The sequence below is a fragment of the Oncorhynchus nerka genome, linkage group LG15, assembly GCF_034236695.1.
Source record: "Oncorhynchus nerka isolate Pitt River linkage group LG15, Oner_Uvic_2.0, whole genome shotgun sequence".
Lineage (NCBI taxonomy): Eukaryota > Metazoa > Chordata > Actinopteri > Salmoniformes > Salmonidae > Oncorhynchus > Oncorhynchus nerka.
This window is the reverse complement of record NC_088410.1, coordinates 91,506,201-91,519,431: the sequence shown is the minus strand read 5'-3', so window position 1 is coordinate 91,519,431 and position 13,231 is coordinate 91,506,201. Positions and strand designations below refer to the sequence as shown.

Genomic DNA, 13,231 nt, shown 5'->3' with positions numbered 1-13,231 from the left:
ATAATAATACAGTTATCTATAACAGTTATCTATAATAATACAGTTATCTATAATTATCTATAATAATACAGTTATCTATAATAATACAATGATCTATAATAATACAGTTATCTATAACAGTTATCTATAATAATACAGTTATCTATAACAGTTATCTATAAGAGTTATCTATAATAATACAGTTATCTATAATAATACAGTTATCTATAACAGTTATCTATAATAATACAGGTATCTATAATAATACAGTTATCTATAAGAATACAGTTATCTATAATAATACAGTTATCTATAATAATACAGTTATCTATAATAATACAGTTATCTATAATAATACAGTTATCTATAACAGTTATCTATAATAATACAGTTATCTATAATAATACAATTATCTATAATAATACAGGTATCTATAATAATACAGTTATCTATAATAATACAGTTATCTATAATAATACAGTTATCTATAACAGTTATCTATAATAATACAGTTATCTATAATAATACAGTTATCTATAACAGTTATCTATAATAATACAATTATCTATAATAATACAATTATCTATAACAGTTATCTATAATAATACAGTTATCTATAACAGTTATCTATAATAATACAGTTATCTATAACAGTTATCTATAATAATACAGTTATCTATAACAGTTATCTATAATAATACAGTTATCTATAACAGTTATCTATAATAATACAGTTGTCTATAACAGTTATCTATAATAATACAGTTATCTATAACAGTTATCTATAATTATACAGTTATCTATAACAGTTATCTATAATAATACAGTTATCTATAACAGTTATCTATAATAATACAGTTATCTATAATAATACAGTTATCTATAACAGTTATCTATAATAATACAGTTGTCTATAACAGTTATCTATAATAATACAGTTATCTATAACAGTTATCTATAATAATACAGTTGTCTATAACAGTTATCTATAATAATACAGTTATCTATAATAATACAGTTATCTATAACAGTTATCTATAATAATACAGTTGTCTATTACAGTTATCTATAATAATACAGTTATCTATAACAGTTATCTATAATAATACAGTTATCTATAATAATACAGTTATCTATAATAATACAGTTGTCTATAACAGTTATCTATAATAATACAGTTATCTATAATAATACAGTTATCTATAATAATACAATTATCTATAATAATACAGTTATCTATAACAGTTATCTATAATAATACAGTTATCTATAACAGTTATCTATAATAATACAGTTATCTATAACAGTTATCTATAATAATACAGTTATCTATAACAGTTATCTATAATAATACAGTTGTCTATAACAGTTATCTATAATAATACAGTTATCTATAACAGTTATCTATAATAATACAGTTATCTATAACAGTTATCTATAATAATACAGTTATCTATAATAATACAGTTATCTATAATAATACAGTTATCTATAAAAATACAGTTATCTATAACAGTTATCTATAATAATACAGTTATCTATAATAATACAGTTATCTATAATAACACAGATGTCTATAATAATACAGTATAAATAGGATGCAAACAACAGATATACGGCTGCACTTCTATGTCTATTAGGACAGAGAGAGACAGACAGAGAGAGGGGAGAGACAGACAGAGAGAGGATAGAGACAGACAGACAGACAGGCGAGAGAGAGACAGAGAGAGAGAGAGAGAGACAGACAGAGAGAGAGACAAACAGAGAGGGGAGAGAGACAGACAGAGAGAGGAGAGGGACAGACAGACAGAGAGGCGAGAGAGAGAGAGACAGAGAGAGAGAGAGAGAGAGTGACAGACAGAGAGGAGAGAGACAGACAGAGAGGAGAGAGAGAGAGAGAGAGAGAGAGAGAGAGAGAGAGAGAGAGAGAGAGAGAGGGAGACAGACAGAGAGAGGAGAGAGACAGACAGAGAGGAGAGAGAGAGCGAGAGAGAGAGAGAGGGGAGAGAGACAAACAGAGAGGGGAGAGAGACAGACAGAGAGAGGAGAGAGACAGACAGACAGGCGAGAGAGAGACAGAGAGGGGAGAGAGACAGACAGAGAGAGGAGAGAGACAGACAGACAGGCGAGAGAGAGAGAGAGAGAGAGTTGGCAGCTACCGTACATTCAGGTTTGTGTTGCTCTAGATAAACACATGCCTGTTTCTTTCTCTCTCCCTCTCTATCTACTTGTCCTATTACTGTTTGGAGACTTACAGGTTGAAATAGCTGTGCTGCTCAGGGCAGCTGGGTCATCCCATAACAAATAATCACTTAACATATCCAATAGAACACTACCAAAATAGTTTTTACTTATTCATGTTGGTACAGCCTTCTGTTTTAGGGCAATTTCAAAATGTCTAATTTAAAACCTTCTAATAGGGTTATATGATTGACTGATATGTCCAGGCAGAAATGTAATTCTTTATTGTCTAGGAAAGGGAGTCACAATGCTTGTGAGCATTACCCATGCCTATGTGTGTGCTGTCAATGCTTTATATTTATGCTATCCACTAAGTCATTTGTGAATCTCACAGTAGCCTTAGCTTGAATTCATTGAATACCTCACACAAAGCTCTCCAGACAGAAAGATTAGTTCAGATGCCATGAGTAGGGGGGAGGGACACTGCACACCACACTGGTGGAAGGGGATTGGAGGAGGGTGAGGGGGGACCAATGAGGCTAAATCATGCTCCACATCGACTCTGCCCAGCCCGGGAAAGGAGGAGGGGCCAGCCGAGTGACTGGCCAATCAGGCAAGAGGAGAGACAGAATTGCAGGGACAGATAGATATCTCTACCTGAGAACCTCAGAGTGAGAGGAGTCGCTGTCATCTGACCTGAAGACAGAACAGGAGAGGAGCAGGGTTAGGAGAGGAGCAGAAGAGGAGAGGAGCAGGGTTAGGAGAGGGGAGCAGGGTTAGGAGAGGAGCAGAAGAGGAGAGGAGCAGGGTTAGGAGAGGAGCAGAAGAGGAGAGGAGCAGGGTTAGGAGAGGAGCAGAACAGGAGAGGAGCAGGGTTAGGAGAGGAGCAGAACAGGAGAGGAGCAGAACAGGAGAGGAGCAGGGTTAGGAGAGGAGCAGAAGAGGAGAGGAGCAGGGTTAGGAGAGGAGCAGGGTTAGGAGAGGAGCAGGGCTAGGAGAGGAGCAGGGTTAGGAGAGGAGCAGGGTTAGGAGAGGAGCAGGGTTAGGAGAGGAGCAGGGTTAGGAGAGAAGAAGAGAGGAGCAGGGTTAGGAGAGAAGAAGAGAGGAGTAGGGTTAGGAGAGAAGAAGAGAGGAGCAGGGATAGGAGAGAAGAAGACAGGAGCAGGGTTAGGAGAGAAGAAGGCAGGAGCAGGGTTAGGAGAGAAGAAGAGAGGAGCAGGGTTAGGAGAGAAGAAGAGAGGAGCAGGGTTAGGAGAGAAGAAGAGAGGAGCAGGGTTAGGAGAGAAGAAGAGAGGAGTAGGGTTAGGAGAGAAGAAGAGAGGAGCAGGGTTGGGAGAGAAGAAGAGAGGAGCAGGGTTAGGAGAGAAGAAGAGAGGAGCAGGGTTAGGAGAGAAGAAGAGAGGAGTAGGGTTAGGAGAGAAAGAGCAGGGTTAGGAGAGGAGAGAAGATAAGCAGGGTTAGGAGAGGAGACAAGCACGGTTAGGGGAGGAGAGGAGAGAAGAGAAGCAGGGTTAGGAGAAGAGAGGAGAGAAGAAGAGGAAGTTAGGAGCATATTGAGCGCTATGGCTAGAGGAGAAAGGGTTATACTGGTAGGGTTAGGGTTAGGTTCAGGGATAGAGAATAGGGGATGGCTAGCCTGTGTGACAGTTTGTTCCAGCCTGTGACAAGACAGCAGAAACAACATCTGCCACTCAGAATAGCCAATGACAGGGTCAGGTTTAGGATTAGGGGAGGTACGGTTATCCATCAAGTTTAGGGGTTTGGCTCTGGGTTAAAGGAAGGAATATCTACAGTACAGTAATGGATAAAGCAGAAGTACACTTACAGAGGGAGGCTTACTGGGATTGGGGGTGGGGTTTCCCAGGAACCAGGAAGTAAAGGAAGAGGAAGGGCAGGGAGAGGGATTTGGGTTATCAGCAGGGAGAAAGCAGTTCATTGGAGGACAGGGTTGTCAATCAGACTGGACACCATAGGAGAACCCACCCACTCTTAGTTAACTGTCTCTGTGGGAAAGATCTGCTCCGGTGTACCGCCTATTCCCTGAGTTGTAAGTAGGGAAAACACTGGTAAGTGTGTGAAAAGTGTGGCACTGTTAATTAAGGGAATAGGCTGCCATTTGGCACATCCTATAAATATTTGATTGCTCAGCAGTCATTGTAATGCCAGTTGTAAATTCAGATTTCTGTAGGGAGCAAAGCTGTTAGAAGACAACAATATCACCTCTATAAATTCTGTCATAGTATCTGCTTTTTAATACCGTATGAGGTTGATGGGGGCATGTTGATTAATGCCCAGTATACTGACTTATGGGTGTAATGTGCATATGAAACCAGACAATATGTATATATTTGGCTCTGGCTAAATATCTAGTATTCAGAACCTGTTGTTACTTTTCCCTGAGAATCTTGAGCTGTTTTTGTAGAAACTGCTACTGTAAATGTTCTGGATGTTTTGTACCAAGCCCATAGGGATGTTGTTGTTTTGGGAGGTAGGAAAGGAATGGGGATACCTAGTCAGTTGTTCAGCTGAAATGTTTCTTCCACATTTAACCCAACCCCTCTGAATCAAAGGTGCGGGGGGCTGCCTTAATCACGGCGCCCGGGGAACAGTGGGTTAACTGCCTTGCTCAGGGGAACAATGGGTTAACTCCCTTGCTCAGGGGAACAGTGGGTTAACTCCCTTGCTCAGGGGCAGAACAACAGATGTTTACCTTGTCAACTGGGGGAGGACAGGAGTGTATGTTTGAGGTGGGAGGATGGGAGTGTATTTTTGAGGGGGGAGGACAGGAGTGTATTTTTGAGGTGGGAGGATGGGAGTGTATTTTTGAGGTGGGAGGACAGGAGTGTATGTTTGAGGTGGGAGGATGGGAGTGTATGTTTGAGGGGAGGATGGGAGTGTATGTTTGAGGAGGAGGACGGGAGTGTATGTTTGAGGTGGGAGGACAGGAGTGTATGTTTGAGGTGGGAGGACAGGAGTGTATTTTGAGGGGAGAGGACAGGAGTGTATGTTTGAGGTGGGAGGACAGGAGTGTATGTTTGAGGTGTGAGGACAGGAGTGTATGTTTGAGGTGGGAGGACAGGAGTGTATGTTTGAGGGGGGACAGAGGGGGGAGGGAGTGTATGTTTGAGGGGGAGGACAGAGGGGGAGGACAGGAGTGTATGTTTGAGGGGGAGGACAGGAGTGTATGTTTGAGGTGGGAGGATGGGAGTGTATGTTTGAGGGGGAGGACAGAGGGGGAGGACAGGAGTGTATGTTTGAGGGGGAGGACAGGAGTGTATGTTTGAGGTGGGAGGATGGGAGTGTATGTTTGAGGGGGAGGACAGAGGGGGAGGACAGGAGTGTATGTTTGAGGTGGGAGGACAGAGGGGGAGGACAGGAGTGTATGTTTGAGGTGGGAGGACAGGAGTGTATGTTTGAGGGGGAGGACAGAGGGGGAGGACAGGAGTGTATGTTTGAGGGGGAGGACAGAGGGGGGAGGACAGGAGTGTATGTTTGAGGTGGGAGGACAGAGGGGAGGACAGGAGTGTATGTTTGAGGTGTGAGGACAGGAGTGTATGTTTGAGGTGGGAGGACAGGAGTGTATGTTTGAGGAGGGAGGACAGAGGGGGAGGACAGGAGTGTATGTTTGAGGGGGAGGACAGAGGGGGAGGACAGGAGTGTATGTTTGAGGTGGGAGGATGGGAGTGTATGTTTGAGGGGGAGGACAGAGGGGGAGGACAGGAGTGTATGTTTGAGGTGGGAGGACAGAGGGGAGGACAGGAGTGTATGTTTGAGGTGTGAGGACAGGAGTGTATGTTTGAGGTGGGAGGACAGGAGTGTATGTTTGAGGGGGGGACAGAGGGGGAGGACAGGAGTGTATGTTTGAGGGGGAGGACAGAGGGGGAGGACAGGAGTGTATGTTTGAGGGGAGGACAGGAGTGTATGTTTGAGGTGGGAGGATGGGAGTGTATGTTTGAGGGGGAGGACAGAGGGGGAGGACAGGAGTGTATGTTTGAGGGGGAGGACAGGAGTGTATGTTTGAGGTGGGAGGATGGGAGTGTATGTTTGAGGGGGAGGACAGAGGGGGAGGACAGGAGTGTATGTTTGAGGTGGGAGGACAGAGGGGGAGGACAGGAGTGTATGTTTGAGGTGGGAGGACAGGAGTGTATGTTTGAGAGGGGAGGACAGAGGGGGAGGACAGGAGTGTATGTTTGAGGGGGGAGGACAGGAGTGTATGTTTGAGGTGGGAGGATGGGAGTGTATGTTTGAGGGGAGGACAGAGGGGGGAGGACAGGAGTGTATGTTTGAGGGGGAGGACAGGAGTGTATGTTTGAGGTGGGAGGATGGGAGTGTATGTTTGAGGGGGAGGACAGAGGGGGAGGACAGGAGTGTATGTTTGAGGTGGGAGGACAGAGGGGAGGACAGGAGTGTATGTTTGAGGTGGGAGGACAGGAGTGTATGTTTGAGGGGAGGACAGAGGGGGAGGACAGGAGTGTATGTTTGAGGGGGAGGACAGGAGTGTATGTTTGATGTGGGAGGACAGGAGTGTATGTTTGAGGGGGAGGACAGGAGTGTATGTTTGAGGGGGAGGACAGAGGGGAGGACAGAGGGGAGGACAGGAGTGTATGTTTGAGGTGGGAGGACAGGAGTGTATGTTTGAGGTGGGAGGATGGGAGTGTATGTTTGAGGTGGGAGGACAGGAGTGTATGTTTGAGGGGAGGACAGGAGTGTATGTTTGAGGTGTGAGGACAGGAGTGTATGTTTGAGGGGGAGGACAGGAGTGTATGTTTGAGGGGGAGGACAGGAGTGTATGTTTGAGGTGGGAGGACAGGAGTGTATGTTTGAGGGGGGAGGACAGGAGTTTATGTTTGAGGGGGAGGACAGAGGGGGAGGACAGGAGTGTATGTTTGAGGGGGAGGACAGGAGTGTATGTTTGAGGTGGGAGGATGGGAGTGTATGTTTGAGGTGGGAGGACAGAGGGGGAGGACAGGAGTGTATGTTTGAGGGGGAGGACAGGAGTGTATGTTTGAGGTGGGAGGACAGGAGTGTATGTTTGAGGTGGGAGGACAGGAGTGTATGTTTGAGGTGGGAGGACAGGAGTGTATGTTTGAGGTGGGAGGACAGGAGTGTATGTTTGAGGGGAGGACAGGAGTGTATGTTTGAGGGGAGGACAGGAGTGTATGTTTGAGGGGGAGGACAGGAGTGTATGTTTGAGGGGGAGGAGGACAGGAGTGTATGTTTGAGGTGGGAGGACAGGAGTGTATGTTTGAGGGGGAGGACAGGAGTGTATGTTTGAGGGGGAGGACAGAGGGGAGGACAGGAGTGTATGTTTGAGGGGGAGGACAGGAGTGTATGTTTGAGGTGGGAGGATGGGAGTGTATGTTTGAGGGGAGGACAGAGGGGGAGGACAGGAGTGTATGTTTGAGGTGGGAGGACAGAGGGGAGGACAGGAGTGTATGTTTGAGGTGGGAGGACAGGAGTGTATGTTTGAGGGGGGGAGGACAGAGGGGGAGGACAGGAGTGTATGTTTGAGGGGGAGGACAGGAGTGTATGTTTGAGGTGGGAGGACAGGAGTGTATGTTTGAGGTGGGAGGACAGGAGTGTATGTTTGAGGTGGGAGGACAGGAGTGTATGTTTGAGGGGGAGGACAGGAGTGTATGTTTGAGGGGGGGAGGACAGGAGTGTATGTTTGAGGGGAGGACAGGAGTGTATGTTTGAGAGGGGAGGACAGAGGGGGAGGACAGGAGTGTATGTTTGAGGGGGAGGACAGGAGTGTATGTTTGAGGTGGGAGGATGGGAGTGTATGTTTGAGGGGGAGGACAGAGGGGGAGGACAGGAGTGTATGTTTGAGGTGGGAGGACAGAGGGGAGGACAGGAGTGTATGTTTGAGGTGGGAGGACAGGGGGGAGTGTATGTTTGAGAGGGGAGGACAGAGGGGGAGGACAGGAGTGTATGTTTGAGGATGGAGGACAGGAGTGTATGTTTGAGGTGGGAGGACAGAGGGGGAGCACAGAGGGGGCGGACAGGAGTGTATGTTTGAGGGGGACAGGAGTGTATGTTTGAGGGGGAGACAGAGGGAGGACAGGAGTGTATGTTTGAGGGGGAGGACAGGAGTGTATGTTTGAGGGGGAGGACAGGAGTGTATGTTTGAGGGGGAGGACAGGAGTGTATGTTTGAGGGGGAGGACAGAGGTGTATGTTTGAGGGGGAGGACAGAGGTGGGAGGACAGGAGTGTATGTTTGAGGTGGGAGGACAGGAGTGTATGTTTAAGGGGGAGGACAGAGGTGGGAGGACAGGAGTGTATGTTTGAGGGGGGGGAGGACAGGAGTGTATGTTTGAGGGGGGACAGGAGTGTATGTTTGAGGTGGGAGGACAGGAGTGTATGTTTGAGGGGGAGGACAGGAGTGTATGTTTGAGGTGGGAGGACAGGAGTGTATGTTTGAGGTGGGAGGACGGGAGTGTATGTTTGAGGTGGGAGGACAGGAGTGTATGTTTGAGGGGAGGACAGGAGTGTATGTTTGAGGGGGAGGACAGGAGTGTATGTTTGAGGAGGGAGGACAGGAGTGTATGTTTGAGGGGAGGACAGGAGTGTATGTTTGAGGGGGAGGACAGGAGTGTATGTTTGAGGTGGGAGGACAGGAGTGTATGTTTGAGGGGAGGACAGGGAGTGTATGTTTGAGGGGGAGGACAGGAGTGTATGTTTGAGGGGGAGGACAGGAGTGTATGTTTGAGGGGGAGGACAGGAGTGTATGTTTGAGGTGGGAGGAAAGGAGTGTATGTTTGAGGGGGAGGACAGAGGTGGGAGGACAGGAGTGTATGTTTGAGGTGGGAGGACAGGAGTGTATGTTTGAGGTGGGAGGACAGGAGTGTATGTTTGAGGTGGGAGGATGGGAGTGTATGTTTGAGGTGGGAGGATGGGAGTGTATGTTTGAGGTGGGAGGATGGGAGTGTATGTTTGAGGTGGGAGGATGGGAGTGTATGTTTGAGGTGGGAGGACGGGAGTGTATGTTTGAGGTGGGAGGACAGGAGTGTATGTTTGAGGTGGGAGGACAGGAGTGTATGTTTGAGGAGGACAGGAGTGTATGTTTGAGGTGGGAGGACAGGAGTGTATGTTTGAGGTGGGAGGACAGGAGTGTATGTTTGAGGTGGGAGGATGGGAGTGTATGTTTGAGGTGGGAGGATGTTTGAGGTGGGAGGATGGGAGTGTATGTTTGAGGTGGGAGGATGGGAGTGTATGTTTGAGGTGGGAGGATGGGAGTGTATGTTTGAGGTGGGAGGATGGGAGTGTATGTTTGAGGTGGGAGGATGGGAGTGTATGTTTGAGGGGGAGGACAGAGAGGACAGGAGTGTATGTTTGAGGGGGAGGACAGAGGTGGGAGGACAGGAGTGTATGTTTGAGGGGAGGACAGAGGGGGAGGACAGGAGTGTATGTTTGAGGTGGGAGGACAGAGGGGGAGGACAGGAGTGTATGTTTGAGGATGGAGGACAGGAGTGTATGTTTGAGGTGGGAGGACAGAGGGGGAGGAGGGGCGGACAGGAGTGTATGTTTGAGGGGGAGGACAGGAGTGTATGTTTGAGGGGAGGACAGAGGGGGAGGACAGGAGTGTATGTTTGAGGGGGAGGACAGGGTGTATGTTTGAGGGGGAGGACAGGAGTGTATGTTTGAGGGGGAGGACAGGAGTGTATGTTTGAGGGGGAGGACAGAGGTGTATGTTTGAGGGGGAGGACAGAGGTGGGAGGACAGGAGTGTATGTTTGAGGTGGGAGGACAGGAGTGTATGTTTAAGGGGGAGGACAGAGGTGGGAGGACAGGAGTGTATGTTTGAGGGGAGAGGACAGAGGTGAGGACAGGAGTGTATGTTTGAGAGGACAGGAGTGTATGTTTGAGGTGGGAGGACAGGAGTGTATGTTTGAGGGGAGGACAGGAGTGTATGTTTGAGGTGGGAGGATGGGGAGTGTATGTTTGAGGTGGGAGGACAGGAGTGTATGTTTGAGGTGGGAGGACAGGAGTGTATGTTTGAGGGGAGGACAGGAGTGTATGTTTGATGGGGGGAGGACAGGAGTGTATGTTTGAGGTGGGAGGACAGGAGTGTATGTTTGAGGGGGATGTTTGAGGGGGAGGACAGGAGTGTATGTTTGAGGGGGGAGGACAGGAGTGTATGTTTGAGGGGGAGGACAGGAGTGTATGTTTGAGGGGGGGGAGGACAGGAGTGTATGTTTGAGGTGGGAGGACAGGAGTGTATGTTTGAGGGGGAGGACAGGAGTGTATGTTTGAGGGGGAGGACAGGAGTGTATGTTTGAGGTGGGAGGAAAGGAGTGTATGTTTGAGGGGGAGGACAGAGGTGGGAGGACAGGAGTGTATGTTTGAGGTGGGAGGACAGGAGTGTATGTTTGAGGTGGGAGGAGGACAGGGAGTGTATGTTTGAGGTGGGAGGATGGGAGTGTATGTTTGAGGTGGGAGGATGGGAGTGTATGTTTGAGGTGGGAGGATGGGAGTGTATGTTTGAGGTGGGAGGATGGGAGTGTATGTTTGAGGTGGGAGGACAGGGAGTGTATGTTTGAGGTGGGAGGACAGGAGTGTATGTTTGAGGTGGGAGGACAGGAGTGTATGTTTGAGGGGGAGGACAGGAGTGTATGTTTGAGGTGGGAGGACAGGAGTGTATGTTTGAGGTGGGAGGACAGGAGTGTATGTTTGAGGTGGGAGGATGGGAGTGTATGTTTGAGGTGGGAGGAGGGGAGTGTATGTTTGAGGTGGGAGGATGGGAGTGTATGTTTGAGGTGGGAGGATGGGAGTGTATGTTTGAGGTGGGAGGATGGGAGTGTATGTTTGAGGTGGGAGGATGGGAGTGTATGTTTGAGGTGGGAGGATGGGAGTGTATGTTTGAGGGGGAGGACAGAGGGGGAGGACAGGAGTGTATGTTTGAGGGGGAGGACAGAGGTGGGAGGACAGGAGTGTATGTTTGAGGGGGAGGACAGAGGGGGAGGACAGGAGTGTATGTTTGAGGTGGGAGGACAGAGGGGGAGGACAGGAGTGTATGTTTGAGGATGGAGGACAGGAGTGTATGTTTGAGGTGGGAGGACAGAGGGGGAGCACAGAGGGGGACAGGAGTGTATGTTTGAGGGGGAGGACAGGAGTGTATGTTTGAGGGGGAGGACAGAGGGGGAGGACAGGAGTGTATGTTTGAGGGGAGGACAGGAGTGTATGTTTGAGGGGGAGGACAGGAGTGTATGTTTGAGGGGGAGGACAGGAGTGTATGTTTGAGGGGGAGGACAGAGGTGTATGTTTGAGGGGGAGGACAGAGGTGGGAGGACAGGAGTGTATGTTTGAGGTGGGAGGACAGGAGTGTATGTTTAAGGGGGAGGACAGAGGTGGGAGGACAGGAGTGTATGTTTGAGGGGGAGGACAGAGGTGGGAGGACAGGAGTGTATGTTTGAGGGGGAGGACAGGAGTGTATGTTTGAGGTGGGAGGACAGGAGTGTATGTTTGAGGGGGAGGACAGGAGTGTATGTTTGAGGTGGGAGGATGGGAGTGTATGTTTGAGGTGGGAGGACGGGAGTGTATGTTTGAGGTGGGAGGACAGGAGTGTATGTTTGAGGGGGAGGACAGGAGTGTATGTTTGAGGGGGGAGGACAGGAGTGTATGTTTGAGGTGGGAGGACAGGAGTTTGTTTGAGGGGGGAGGACAGGAGTGTATGTTTGAGGGGGAGGACAGGAGTGTATGTTTGAGGGGGAGGACAGGAGTGTATGTTTGAGGGGGAGGACAGGAGTGTATGTTTGAGGGGGAGGACAGGAGTGTATGTTTGAGGTGGGAGGACAGGAGTGTATGTTTGAGGGGGAGGACAGGAGTGTATGTTTGAGGGGGAGGACAGGAGTGTATGTTTGAGGTGGGAGGAAAGGAGTGTATGTTTAAGGGGGAGGACAGAGGTGGGAGGACAGGAGTGTATGTTTGAGGTGGGAGGACAGGAGTGTATGTTTGAGGTGGGAGGACGGGAGTGTATGTTTGAGGTGGGAGGATGGGAGTGTATGTTTGAGGTGGGAGGATGGGAGTGTATGTTTGAGGTGGGAGGATGGGAGTGTATGTTTGAGGTGGGAGGATGGGAGTGTATGTTTGAGGTGGGAGGACGGGAGTGTATGTTTGAGGTGGGAGGACAGGAGTGTATGTTTGAGGTGGGAGGACAGGAGTGTATGTTTGAGGGGGAGGACAGGAGTGTATGTTTGAGGTGGGAGGACAGGAGTGTATGTTTGAGGTGGGAGGACAGGAGTGTATGTTTGAGGTGGGAGGACGGAGTGTATGTTTGAGGTGGGAGGATGGGAGTGTATGTTTGAGGTGGGAGGAGGGGAGTGTATGTTTGAGGTGGGAGGATGGGAGTGTATGTTTGAGGTGGGAGGATGGGAGTGTATGTTTGAGGTGGGAGGATGGGAGTGTATGTTTGAGGTGGGAGGATGGGAGTGTATGTTTGAGGTGGGAGGATGGGAGTGTATGTTTGAGGTGGGAGGATGGGAGTGTATGTTTGAGGTGGGAGGATGGGAGTGTATGTTTGAGGGGAGGACAGGAGTGTATGTTTGAGGTGGGAGGATGGGAGTGTATGTTTGAGGTGGGAGGATGGGAGTGTATGTTTGAGGTGGGAGGATGGGAGTGTATGTTTGAGGTGGGAGGATGGGAGTGTATGTTTGAGGTGGGAGGATGGGAGTGTATGTTTGAGGGGGAGGACAGGAGTGTATGTTTGAGGTGGGAGGATGGGAGTGTATGTTTGAGGTGGGAGGATGGGAGTGTATGTTTGAGGTGGAGGATGGGAGTGTATGTTTGCGCAGAGCAGCAGTCTGAGTCTTCTTTTCAGTGTCAGTTTCTCAAAACTGGAAAAGTCCCAGAAAACATTTTCTTTCCAGTTTGTTCAAGACAAAGAAACATGAAACGTGTAAAACACTTTGAAAAAAATGTATTCTTATGATGAAGGATAGAGCCTAAGACTTTGAACTGAGAATGCACCAAAGCAAAGTGAACACACACACACACACACACACACACACACAATGTGTAGAGAAACAATAACTTGGATTGATCCAAAGCTCACAGATGGATGTTTTTTTTTTTT

General features: G+C 48.1%; 1 protein-coding gene across 1 annotated transcript in view; it reads right to left on the bottom strand.

Moving 5' to 3' along the window:
- The window catches only part of LOC115125713 (kinesin-like protein KIF21B), a 96,723-nt gene that overhangs the window by 35,000 nt on the left and 48,492 nt on the right, over positions 1 to 13,231 (bottom strand). The window contains exon 26 of the mRNA XM_065002032.1: positions 2,818 to 2,856. Coding sequence (XP_064858104.1) covers positions 2,818 to 2,856 — 39 coding nt within the window. The remainder of the gene's footprint in view (positions 1 to 2,817; positions 2,857 to 13,231) is intronic.